Source organism: Phoenix dactylifera, chromosome 12 (assembly GCF_051530095.1).
Source record: "Phoenix dactylifera cultivar Ajwa chromosome 12, Ajwa_hap1_PhDact_Kaust_v1.1, whole genome shotgun sequence".
In the NCBI taxonomy this organism is placed as follows: Eukaryota; Viridiplantae; Streptophyta; class Magnoliopsida; order Arecales; family Arecaceae; genus Phoenix; species Phoenix dactylifera.
Window position 1 is genome coordinate 3282908 of NC_143201.1, and position 13231 is coordinate 3296138.

The 13231-nt window shown below is 37.6% G+C and overlaps 1 protein-coding gene across 13 annotated transcripts in view; it reads left to right on the plus strand.

Moving 5' to 3' along the window:
- LOC103695503 (uncharacterized) overlaps positions 1-13231 on the plus strand; it is a 67657-nt gene that overhangs the window by 35810 nt on the left and 18616 nt on the right. For 7 of the 13 annotated variants that reach the window (XR_016398111.1, XM_089926722.1, XM_089926720.1 and 4 more), the window contains exons 4-5: positions 1057-1221; positions 1317-1368. Coding sequence is in view for 12 of the 13 variants with exons in the window: in XM_089926722.1 (XP_089782848.1) it covers positions 1057-1221; positions 1317-1363 (212 nt within the window). In the remaining variant the exon portion in view is untranslated. Of the gene's footprint in view, positions 1-1056; positions 1222-1316; positions 4382-13231 lie in introns of those variants that run through there. The other 6 variants (XM_089926711.1, XM_089926712.1, XM_089926716.1 and 3 more) reach the window with 2 other exon arrangements.

Genomic DNA, 13231 nt, shown 5'->3' on the forward strand with positions numbered 1-13231 from the left:
CAGTAGGGAAAAGGCTAGATGGTTATGGATATGCTTATGCTTTCAAAAACAAATTTAGTAGTTCTTGCTTGTATTATTTATGCGCATTCCTTCGTCAGAGCACATTTAAAGACCTCAGAGACTGCCTTCTCTCTAGTTTTGAATTATGAATAAATAGTGAAAAGTGAAATAGATATTGCAGGCTTCTGCACCAAAAAAAATTGACATCAATTATGTGCTATTCTAAGAATGTCAGATATAATTTCATCTTTGACTCTTCGTTGTGTTTTTGTTTCCTGTCACTTCTCTTCTTTTGTTAATATGTTTATGCTCATGTAAATCTTCTGTCTTCCCTCTAATCTAGGAGTTGCTTAGATGCTTCATTCCCATGTCTATGTGGTATGCCCAACCGGGTGGAAAAGGTTGAGGAAGAGTCAAGGAGAGGGAGAAACTTGTGGGATCTGGGCAGGCAATGGATCCTACCCACCCAAGAATTTATGGGTGCTGGATTTCAACCAAAAAGGTCTTTTCCTGCATCCCAAAAGTTTTGGTTTGCAGGACTTGTTCCCTCCCCTGATTTATATGCTTTGCCCTCTCCCTAACCTATCTTCTACTTCCTTCCCAATCATTGGCAGGACATCACATGCATGTGGAAGATGTGTCCAAACAGCCCAATATATCCTAAGTTATTTTTCTGTAAAAGTTATATCATTTATTTTACTATTATTTTGATACTTTTTTACACTTAAGTTCTCCTTTAGAACATATACACAAGTATTTTGCATATCCTATAGCACCAATATTCATGGAGAGTCCTGCCCAAGGCTTGTGCCTTAAACCCTCACTCAGGCATAGATCATACCTCATCTGTTGAAATCTACATAACACAATTTGACTTTAGTCCTTTTCCTTTAAATTAGCTACATATTGTCTGAATAAAATAATGCAATCTAAGCTATTTTGAGCAGCTGTACTCAAACATTATTCTTTTTCTTTCGCGTTGGTATCTAACATGCATTGGCCCGTGCACATTTGTTGGCTTTTTTATAGTCATCCTATATTATGTTGTTATTGCAGAACTAGATAAGCTATTAGAAGATGCACCCTTGCCATTTATTATGCAACATGCAACCAAGATCTCCTCCATCCGTAAGAGAGTTTCAGCATTGAACTTGCTCTTGAAGTCAATACAGAGGCGCATCGATAACATAGATCGCATGCTTTCTACAGGCATACCAAATGGTAGTAATGACCTTGTTAACAACTTCTGTATCATTTTCACTCTTTCTATTTCTATAATAGCATCAGTTAATGAGATCATTAAATTTTCTCTGCAGATAATGTGCCACCTGATATAGTGGAGACATCATCACCGACTTTGTAATTCTGGTATTTTCATTTTTTCTGTAAGCAATCTCAAGTTAATCATAAGCTTTAGTTAGTCATTCGATGATAAAATTTTAAATGTGCACTTACAGAATTGCATATGATAAACCAGTAGTAGAGGCTAGACTGTGCAGAATTATGTTTTTAACTTTTATATATATATATATATATTGTTGGGAATTGTATCCTAAATGTCAATCGTCAGCATATTGATGATTGAATATTGTAAATAAATTGACAAATTAATAAAGTATTATTTGGCATTATTCATCATTTCATCTTCAAATGAACTCTTATATGATGAAGTCCTTAGGACTTATGTCATGATAAAGGAGGATTTATCTTTGAGTCCTTAAACTTGTTCGCGACCAAATGATATGTTGTTACTAGGACGACAACATTATCGAGATTAGGTCGTTGTGTGACATATACGTTGGTTGTCCTGTTAACCAAGGAGTGTGGAGACACTGGTATGCCATACAGGTGAAGTGTAGGAGTACATTTCACTGAACGTGACCAATTCCGGAACGCTCTACTGTCGAGAGATGTTCCGAGTGGATATGGGTATAAGTTTGGCCCTCTGACCTGAGACCGCAATCTGTGACTAGCAAGCAACTCACTGTACTTTGGTACCGGACTACCTGAATTTCTAATTCAGTGACGGAAGGTCACTGGGTGCAGTCAAGTACTTGCGTAGTCAGTTGTGAGTCAAGATGGAATTGACCCCTCCTGCAAACAGGAGATAATGTCTTGTGACTAATTTAGCAAAATCTTGGCCAGGGTAATCTCAGTGAGGAGTCACGGGATATCTAAAGTTAATCACATAATGGATGTACTAATTATAGGGTTGACAGTGAGCTCTAAGTCATCCTGGCATTAGGAGTCAAAGGGATTGAATTATACAGTAACCATAGTTCAAGGTTCCAGAATATTTGCTTCGCATATATTCGGCCTATCCGGACGTCGGGTACCATTGCTAGATGGTCACATCGATTAGTGTAGGAAGTCGTTCCTATACTACCGGCTTAGGTTCGAACCTATGAGGTCACACGCATAGAAGATTCCTGATTGATCAAGAAGGCTGATGAATGATTAAGAATCATTCAGGGGTAATTTGGTCAATTCGATTGGCAAAATATCTTATAAAATAATTAAAGTAATTATCAGAGGATTGATTAGTAATTAGATTGCTAATGAACTCAATTGGATTGAGTAATTAGACTAAGGATGAGCCAAATTGAATTAGATTCAATTCTGGGCTCAATCAGGGTTTTTGACCTGATTGGATTAGGTCTGAATCAAGAGGACTTAGGTTGACCAAATTAAATTAGATTAAATTTGTGCTTAATTAGGGATTGACCTAATTGGATTAGGTTCAACCCATGGTAATTGGATCATTCTAATTGTTAGGATTTAATTAAATTAAATGGGTTTGATCTGAAACTATTCGGATCTTGAAATCCACTTGTCACATATCCATGCATGGCGCCATAAATTAATTTTTAATATGATTAAAAATTAATTTAATTTATTTAATGGTGCCATGGGACACTTGGCAACATCAGGGACCTCTTTCATCATTAGATGGGTCGAAATGGAGAGATAAATTCATGAAAAGAATTGGATAAGATCAAATTCTCTCTCTTCATGACATATGCCATCCTTATCTTTATCTCACTTCTAATTAAGGTTGAATTTCGAATTTAATCACCACAAAATCACCACGTGACCCTCTAATCTGATTAGGGGCATGGGAATTTCGAAATTGAAAGAGGGAAGTGGCAACATGATGAATGGTTTAGATTAGATCAAGCTTCATCATGTAATGGCACATGAACTTGAATTTTGAATTCAAAATTCAAAACCCCACAAAATCCTCCACAAATATGGGATGGTTGGCATGAAGTTAGGTAGGAGAGCAACATTAAAAGGACCTCCATCATCTGGTGGTCGAATTCAAGGAAAAAAGAGAGAAAAAGAAGAAGAAAAAAGGGAAAAGAAAAGAGAGGAACCCTAGTTCATGCATGAAAAAATTCTGCATTCAATCTAGCTGACTTCTTCCTCCTCTAAGTCCATCGCGCCATTAGTGTTAGGGGTCCCTGATAAGAGTCTTTAGATCAGATCTAAGTCCTCTTCAATCCCTTTAAACCTTTCCTCCAAGTTCCTCCAAGAAGGCGGATCAAAAGTTGATAGTGTTTGGAAGATCAAATTTCAGCCTCAAGAAATTCTGCGCAAGCTAGCACTTCCGCAGGATTGGATCTCTTCAGGAACTTCGCGTGGACTTCTCGTAGAGGCCATTCGTGTGCGTGGCTGCGAAGTCGAGGATCAGATCCACAAGTTTCATCCATCATAAAAGGTATTAATCCTACATTAATCTTTTATTATGGTGTCAAGATCTAGGTCTGATTCTCCGAGGTTTTACCCTCTTTTGGGGCTCCTCACGGAGATATCTCCAGAATCCATTCAATGGATATTCGGAGATTAATTGGAATAGAGTTCTTAAGTTTCAGATCTGATAGTTAATCATGCATGAAAGTTTTAGCATAATTGTTTAAACGATTCCGGCATAATCCTATGTGTTCTTAAGGTGCTGATTTCTAGATTTGATCTTGTAAGCATGCATGAATTAAATTGTTTGATTCGATTTTTCCGCTGCGTTTTAAAACTTAAAAAGAACTACGTATGGCTTGATCCCCCTTATGAAGGGGTACGTAGGCAACCCGATCAGGTTTAGCCATGGTTTTAAAAAAAAAAAAATCCGCATGCTTAACACCGAAGAACCTAGGATTCACTTTCAGTGGTATCAGAGCAAAGGTCAAAGAGTTGTGACCGATCTTCGGAAACTCTCACGCGTGATCGTGTGACGAAGCGTGGCTCTCCGTCCGGAGGCGTATAGAGATGCGTGCTCTGATAGGTATACATGGGTGTCACCCTATTTTTAATAGGACCGAACCCATGTAGGAGTGGAGACTCTTCACTTACAGTGGTATCAGAGCCAGGTTCATGTTTAAACTTTTATGTTTTAATTCTTGTAATTAAATCTGGAATCATGAGCATGCTTAGATTAGATCTAAAGTATTTTTTATGATTGATTTAATTGCTGATTATGCATGATTAACTAGATCTGAAATTTTGAATGCATATGATGCATGTTTGTATTAAGATTTGTAACATAAATAAATCTGAAATCATAATATTGTTTAGATTAGATCTAAATAAAATTTATGATTCATATGATCTCTGATTTTAATGAATAAATCAGATCTGAAAATAAAAGTGAAAAAACAAATACATAAGATGTATGTTGTTTGTATTAATTCATGTTGTTATGTATATGTGATGCATGAACATTAAATATAATGACTTAAACATGAATTTAATCTGATTACATGTGATTAATTACAAAAACTCAGATCTGAAAATATGTTTTAAGAACTGAAAGATTGTAATTAATATGTAATTAAAAAGAAATATGCAATGATCAAAACTTTCATAAGTCTAAACTTAATTGAGAATTAAGTGTTATGAAATAGAATTGTAACTCAATTAATTGACATTGCATAATTCTTTGGGCATATGGGTTAGCTTGAATCAAGTTCCTAGGATTGGGTTAGACCTAAGGTTAGAATCATACATGGACAAATAGAATTAATTGATCAAATCTAATTAAGTAGTAACTAGATTAGGTCAAGAAAATTCTAGATCAATTTACAATAGTTGTAGATGGATCAAGTCCATGTCTTTGATTAGACCAAGATGGAACTTGATTTAGGCTCAGAGGTGTAGCCCGAGTCATTTGAGTAATCAAATCGAAATTGATTAACCAGTCGGTGTCTAAGGTAAGTTTGGCAGTTTTGACCGGTGGTTTTTAATTGGGAGCTACTCACACTGATTCGTCTTTGCCGAGTTAATGGCATATCCCTTCCACCGATCTCACTTACCTGGCCGACATGGTCAATCACATTTTGATTGGATCACTTAATGATTCGAGTTAGCCCATGCCTATAAGGAAAATCAGTTTGACTGCTTTAGGTGTCTCCTTAACCGGTTTGAGTCTAATCTGATTTGGTGAAGTCAGTGGGAGAAATTAGACTAACCGGATCTTCTCATCTATCCTAATTATGAAATCCTCTAAAATTATTAGGTCCTTAAAATGAAATGGTTATGGGGATAACTAGGTCATAGCCTCCCATTAAGTTGGGTGATAATGGGTCCAATATTTTGATAATTATTGGAGGCGCGACACGCCTGGTACTTATCAAGCATTGGAATTGTCATTCAATATATGATGAGTTAAGTGTACCTTCAATAGGCGGTCAGGTGAGCCGAGCCACACTCGGGCTTGGTCGTCTATTAGTTGATTAGACTTAACCCTATCATTTAATGGTTGGACCTAACTAGGGTATTCGGTGGAGGCGCCACACGCCTGCCGAAGAACCTAGGGCAAAATTATCACTAGAAGTTGCTTGGTGAAGCAACTGGTTTAGAACCTACCAATAGGTGCATATGGGTTAGCCGAGCCACACTCGGGCCTATATGCGATCTATTGGGTTCTAGTGCCCACTAAAGAATTAGGAGTAATTTTTCGAATTGGAGGTAGAGGCTACCAATTTGTATAAAATAGTGGGAGTATCTTTAGACTAAAGTCCAAGTCTACTGTATTTAGTCAATTCATATACTAATAGCCAAATTTTCTTTTATGTAGAAATGGCCACAAGTTTGTCACTTCGCTCATTATTGGATAATGACAAGTTGACTAGTCCCAACTTCAATAATTGGTATAGAAAGCTGAAAACTCAGCATAGTCAGACCAAAAGGATTAAGGATGACCAAAGTCAGGCAGAATGCTTCTATTGTAAGAAGCAGGGGCATTGGAAGAGGAATTGTCCTCAGTACCTTACCTCACTTGACCCGAACAGGCTAAGCAAGAGAAAAGGGCAATCAGTTGCTGATCAAGGTATTTATATGATAACACCTTGTAATTTCTCTATATGTGATAATTCAACCTGGGTATTAGATACTGGAAGTCCGTTTAATATATGCAATTCATTGCAAGGACTTCAGGTCAATGAGAGATTTGAAAACAGCGAGAGATTCCTGAATGTTGGAGATGGAAGATCTGTTCCAGTTCTAGCTTTAGGAAATCTCAAACTTGTTTTCAATTCTCATGTAGTTGTCTTGAGTGATTGTCACTATTGTCCTGCATTCTTATTGAATGTAATTTCCGTAGGCCTTTTGGCCATGAACGGTTATGAAATTTCAATAAAGAAATATTCTTATGATATCATTATGAATGGTGTTACTGTAATGAATGGACAATTGAGCAATGGCATCTACTTGTTATCAGAACCTGTTAATGTAATGTACACGTCAAGTAAGCGTCCTAGAATAGATAATGTCACGGATGTCTACCTTTGGCATCATAGGCTAGGTCATATTAACAAGAACAGGATGAACAGGTTAAGTAAAGAGGGAATCCTCAATGTTAATGATTGTGAATCATTGACAACCTGTGAGTCATGTCTTCTTGGTAAGATGACCAAATCACCTTTTACCGGAAAAGGTGAACGAGCCAGTGATTTATTGACCCTTGTACATTCTGATGTATGTGGGCCAATAAGCACAGATGCTAGAGGTGGGTATTCATATTTCATTACGTTTACAGACGACCTTTCTAGGTATGGTTATGTCTATTTAATGAGACATAAATCTGAAGCATTTGAAATGTTCAAATTGTATCGTAATGAAGTAGAAAAACAAACTGGAAAGAGTATTAAAACTCTTCGATCAGATCGAGGAGGCGAATACCTTTCCAATGAGTTTTTGACATATTTAGGAGAGAATGGGATTCTCTCCCAATGGACTCCTCCTGGTACACCACAGTATAACGGTGTATCAGAAAGAAGAAATCGAACTCTGTTAGACATGGTTCGATCCATGATGGGGTTTGCAAGTCTGCCCATATCCTTTTGGGGATATGCACTTGAGTCAGCCTGCTACATTCTAAATAAGGTTCCAAGTAAGTCTGTAAATAAAACACCACATGAGATGTGGACTGGACGTAAGCCAATGCTGTCTCACCTTAGGGTTTGGGGGTGTCCAGCATATGTCAAACGTTTGAAGACAGACAAACTTGAATCCAAGTCTGACAAATGTTTCTTTGTTGGTTATCCTAAAGAAACTAAAGGATATTACTTCTACTTTGCTGAAGAACAAAAGTTATTCGTAAGCAATAGAGCTGTTTTCTTAGAGAAAGAATTCCTTAGTGAAGGAACTAAAAGCTCTAATGTTGAGCTTAGGGAAGTTCAACATGTAGAAGATCCGACACCATCTACTGAACTAGTTGAGTCAGATTTGATTAGATCAGATCCAGAACCCATCTTAGATGCACCATTAAGGCGATCAGGTAGAGTACCACGTCAGCCGGACAGATACTACGGTTTCTTGGTCCAGGACGGGGATCCTGTCGAACTTGATGAAAACAATGAGGATCCGATCACCTATATGGATGCTATGCAGAGGCATGACTCTGATGCATGGCTTGGAGCCATGCAATCCGAAATGGAATCCATGAAGGTCAATGATGTATGGACATTAGTTGACCCACCCGAAGGGATTAAACCCATAGGGTGTAAGTGGATTTTCAAAAGAAAACGGGGCGCAGACGGAAAAGTAGAGACCTATAAAGCCCGTCTGGTTGCCAAGGGATATCGTCAACGTTATGGTATTGACTATGACGAGACGTTTTCTCCTGTGGCAATGCTCAAATCCATTCGGATTATGCTTGCGATAGCAGCACACTTAGATTATGAAATCTGGCAGATGGATGTTAAAACCGCTTTTCTAAATGGAGATTTAGAAGAAGAGGTGTATATGATGCAACCTGAAGGTTTTATATCTACAGATGAGTCTAAGGTGTGCAAGCTTCAAAAATCCATTTATGGATTAAAGCAAGCTTCACGGAGTTGGAACATACGATTTGATAAGGTGATCAAATCATATGGCTTCATTAAGAATGAAGAGGAACCTTGCATTTATAAATGGGCAAATGGTTCAGTTATTATATTTCTTGTTTTGTATGTGGATGACATTCTTTTAATCGGGAATGACATTCCTGCATTACAAGGAATAAAGGTTTGGCTATCATCTCAATTTGCCATGAAGGATTTGGGAGAAGCATCTTACATCCTAGGGATGAAGATCTATAGAGATAGATCTAGAAGATTGCTTGGATTATCCCAATCCACATACATTGATACTATACTGAAAAGGTTCAGTATGATTAATTCCAAGAAAGGCTATCTTCCAATGGGCCATGGAATTAACCTCTCTAAAAGGGATTGTCCGACAACCTCTCAAGAAAGAGAGACTATGGATAGAATTCCATATGCTTCGGCAGTGGGATCTATAATGTATGCCATGACATGTACTAGACCAGACGTGGCATACTCACTAGGAGTAGTGAGTAGATACCAGTCTGATCCAGGTAGCAACCACTGGAAGGTTGTCAAAACCATCCTTAAGTATTTGAGAAATACTAAAGATCAGTGGCTTGTCTACGGTGATTCTGACTTAAAACTTGAGGGATATACCGATTCAAGTTTTCAGTCAGATCAAGATGATAGCAAGAGCGTGTCGGGATATATCTTCACTCTTAAGGGTGGGGCCATCTGCTGGAAGAGTTCCAAGCAGCATACAGTGGCAGATTCTACATGTGAAGCAGAATACATTGCAGCATCTGATGCAGCCAAGGAAGCCGTATGGTTGCGCAAGTTCATCACCGAGCTGGGAGTGGCACCTTCCATTGATGGTCCAGTTCCTATATTTTGTGATAACACTGGAGCCATAGCTCAGGCAAAGGAACCTAAAGCACATCAGCGGACCAAGCATATTCTGCGACGTTATCACCTGGTTCGAGAGATTATAGAACGAGGTGATATTGATCTTCAGAAGATTGACACAAAAGAAAATCTGGCTGACCCATTTACCAAAGTCCTCGGCATCAAAGAGTTCAACGAACACAAGTCGAAGATGGGTATTAGATACTGTGCCGATTGGCTTTAGGCTAAGTGGGAGTTGTTGGGAATTGTATCCTAAATGTCAATCGTCAGCATATTGATGATTGAATATTGTAAATAAATTGACAAATTAATAAAGTATTATTTGGCATTATTCATCATTTCATCTTCAAATGAACTCTTATATGATGAAGTCCTTAGGACTTATGTTATGATAAAGGAGGATTTATCTTTGAGTCCTTAAACTTGTTCGCGACCAAATGATATGTTGTTACTAGGACGACAACATTATCGAGATTAGGTCGTTGTGTGACATATACGTTGGTTGTCCTCTTAACCAAGGAGTGTGGAGACACTGGTATGCCATACAGGTGAAGTGTAGGAGTACATTTCACTGAACGTGACCAATTCCGGAACGCTCTACTGTCGAGAGATGTTCCGAGTGGATATGGGTATAAGTTTGGCCCTCTGACCTGAGACCGCAATCTGTGACTAGCAAGCAACTCACTGTACTTTGGTACCGGACTACCTGAATTTCTAATTCAGTGACGGAAGGTCACTGGGTGCAGTCAAGTACTTGCGTAGTCAGTTGTGAGTCAAGATGGAATTGACCCCTCCTGCAAACAGGAGATAATGTCTTGTGACTAATTTAGCAAAACCTTGGCCAGGGTAATCTCAGTGAGGAGTCACGGGATATCTAAAGTTAATCACATAATGGATGTACTAATTATAGGGTTGACAGTGAGCTCTAAGTCATCCTGGCATTAGGAGTCAAAGGGATTGAATTATACAGTAACCATAGTTCAAGGTTCCAGAATATTTGCTTCGCATATATTCGGCCTATCCGGACGTCGGGTACCATTGCTAGATGGTCACATCGATTAGTGTAGGAAGTCGTTCCTATACTACCGGCTTAGGTTCGAACCTATGAGGTCACACGCATAGAAGATTCCTGATTGATCAAGAAGGCTGATGAATGATTAAGAATCATTCAGGGGTAATTTGGTCAATTCGATTGGCAAAATATCTTATAAAATAATTAAAGTAATTATCAGAGGATTGATTAGTAATTAGATTGCTAATGAACTCAATTGGATTGAGTAATTAGACTAAGGATGAGCCAAATTGAATTAGATTCAATTCTGGGCTCAATCAGGGTTTTTGACCTGATTGGATTAGGTCTGAATCAAGAGGACTTAGATTGACCAAATTAAATTAGATTAAATTTGTGCTTAATTAGGGATTGACCTAATTGGATTAGGTTCAACCCATGGTAATTGGATCATTCTAATTGTTAGGATTTAATTAAATTAAATGGGTTTGATCTGAAACTATTCGGATCTTGAAATCCACTTGTCACATATCCATGCATGGCGCCATAAATTGATTTTTAATATGATTAAAAATTAATTTAATTTATTTAATGGTGCCATGGGACACTTGGCAACATCAGGGACCTCTTTCATCATTAGATGGGTCGAAATGGAGAGATAAATTCATGAAAAGAATTGGATAAGATCAAATTCTCTCTCTTCATGACATATGCCATCCTTATCTTTATCTCACTTCTAATTAAGGTTGAATTTCGAATTTAATCACCACAAAATCACCACGTGACCCTCTAATCTGATTAGGGGCATGGGAATTTCGAAATTGAAAGAGGGAAGTGGCAACATGATGAATGGTTTAGATTAGATCAAGCTTCATCATGTAATGGCACATGAACTTGAATTTTGAATTCAAAATTCAAAACCCCACAAAATCCTCCACAAATATGGGATGGTTGGCATGAAGTTAGGTAGGAGAGCAACATTAAAAGGACCTCCATCATCTGGTGGTCGAATTCAAGGAAAAAAGAGAGAAAAAGAAGAAGAAAAAAGGGAAAAGAAAAGAGAGGAACCCTAGTTCATGCATGAAAAAATTCTGCATTCAATCTAGCTGACTTCTTCCTCCTCTAAGTCCATCGCGCCATTAGTGTTAGGGGTCCCTGATAAGAGTCTTTAGATCAGATCTAAGTCCTCTTCAATTCCTTTAAACCTTTCCTCCAAGTTCTTTCAAGAAGGCGGATCAAAAGTTGATAGTGTTTGGAAGATCAAATTTCAGCCTCAAGAAATTCTGCGCAAGCTAGCACTTCCGCAGGATTGGATCTCTTCAGGAACTTCGCGTGGACTTCTCGTAGAGGCCATTCGTGTGCGTGGCTGCGAAGTCGAGGATCAGATCCACAAGTTTCATCCATCATAAAAGGTATTAATCCTACATTAATCTTTTATTATGGTGTCAAGATCTAGGTCTGATTCTCCGAGGTTTTACCCTCTTTTGGGGCTCCTCACGGAGATATCTCCAGAATCCATTCAATGGATATTCGGAGATTAATTGGAATAGAGTTCTTAAGTTTCAGATCTGATAGTTAATCATGCATGAAAGTTTTAGCATAATTGTTTAAACGATTCCGGCATAATCCTATGTGTTCTTAAGGTGCTGATTTCTAGATTTGATCTTGTAAGCATGCATGAATTAAATTGTTTGATTCGATTTTTCCGCTGCGTTTTAAAACTTAAAAAGAACTACGTATGGCTTGATCCCCCTTATGAAGGGGTACGTAGGCAACCCGATCAGGTTCAGCCATGGTTTTAAAAAAAAAAAAATCCGCATGCTTAACACCGAAGAACCTAGGATTCACTTTCAGTGGTATCAGAGCAAAGGTCAAAGAGTTGTGACCGATCTTCGGAAACTCTCACGCGTGATCGTGTGACGAAGCGTGGCTCTCCGTCCGGAGGCGTATAGAGATGCGTGCTCTGATAGGTATACATGGGTGTCACCCTATTTTTAATAGGACCGAACCCATGTAGGAGTGGAGACTCTTCACTTACAGTGGTATCAGAGCCAGGTTCATGTTTAAACTTTTATGTTTTAATTCTTGTAATTAAATCTGGAATCATGAGCATGCTTAGATTAGATCTAAAGTATTTTTTATGATTGATTTAATTGCTGATTATGCATGATTAACTAGATCTGAAATTTTGAATGCATATGATGCATGTTTGTATTAAGATTTGTAATATAAATAAATCTGAAATCATAATATTGTTTAGATTAGATCTAAATAAAATTTATGATTCATATGATCTCTGATTTTAATGAACAAATCAGATCTGAAAATAAAAGTGAAAAAACAAATACATAAGATGTATGTTGTTTGTATTAATTCATGTTGTTATGTATATGTGATGCATGAACATTAAATATAATGACTTAAACATGAATTTAATCTGATTACATGTGATTAATTACAAAAACTCAGATCTGAAAATATGTTTTAAGAACTGAAAGATTGTAATTAATATGTAATTAAAAAGAAATATGCAATGATCAAAACTTTCATAAGTCTAAACTTAATTGAGAATTAAGTGTTATGAAATAGAATTGTAACTCAATTAATTGACATTGCATAATTCTTTGGGCATATGGGTTAGCTTGAATCAAGTTCCTAGGATTGGGTTAGACCTAAGGTTAGAATCATACATGGACAAATAGAATTAATTGATCAAATCTAATTAAGTAGTAACTAGATTAGGTCAAGAAAATTCTAGATCAATTTACAATAGTTGTAGATGGATCAAGTCCATGTCTTTGATTAGACCAAGATGGAACTTGATTTAGGCTCAGAGGTGTAGCCCGAGTCATTTGAGTAATCAAATCGAAATTGATTAACCAGTCGGTGTCTAAGGTAAGTTTGGCAGTTTTGACCGGTGGTTTTTAATTGGGAGCTACTCGCACTGATTCGTCTTTGCCGAGTTAATGGCATATCCCTTCCACCGATCTCACTTACCTGGCCGACATGGTCAATC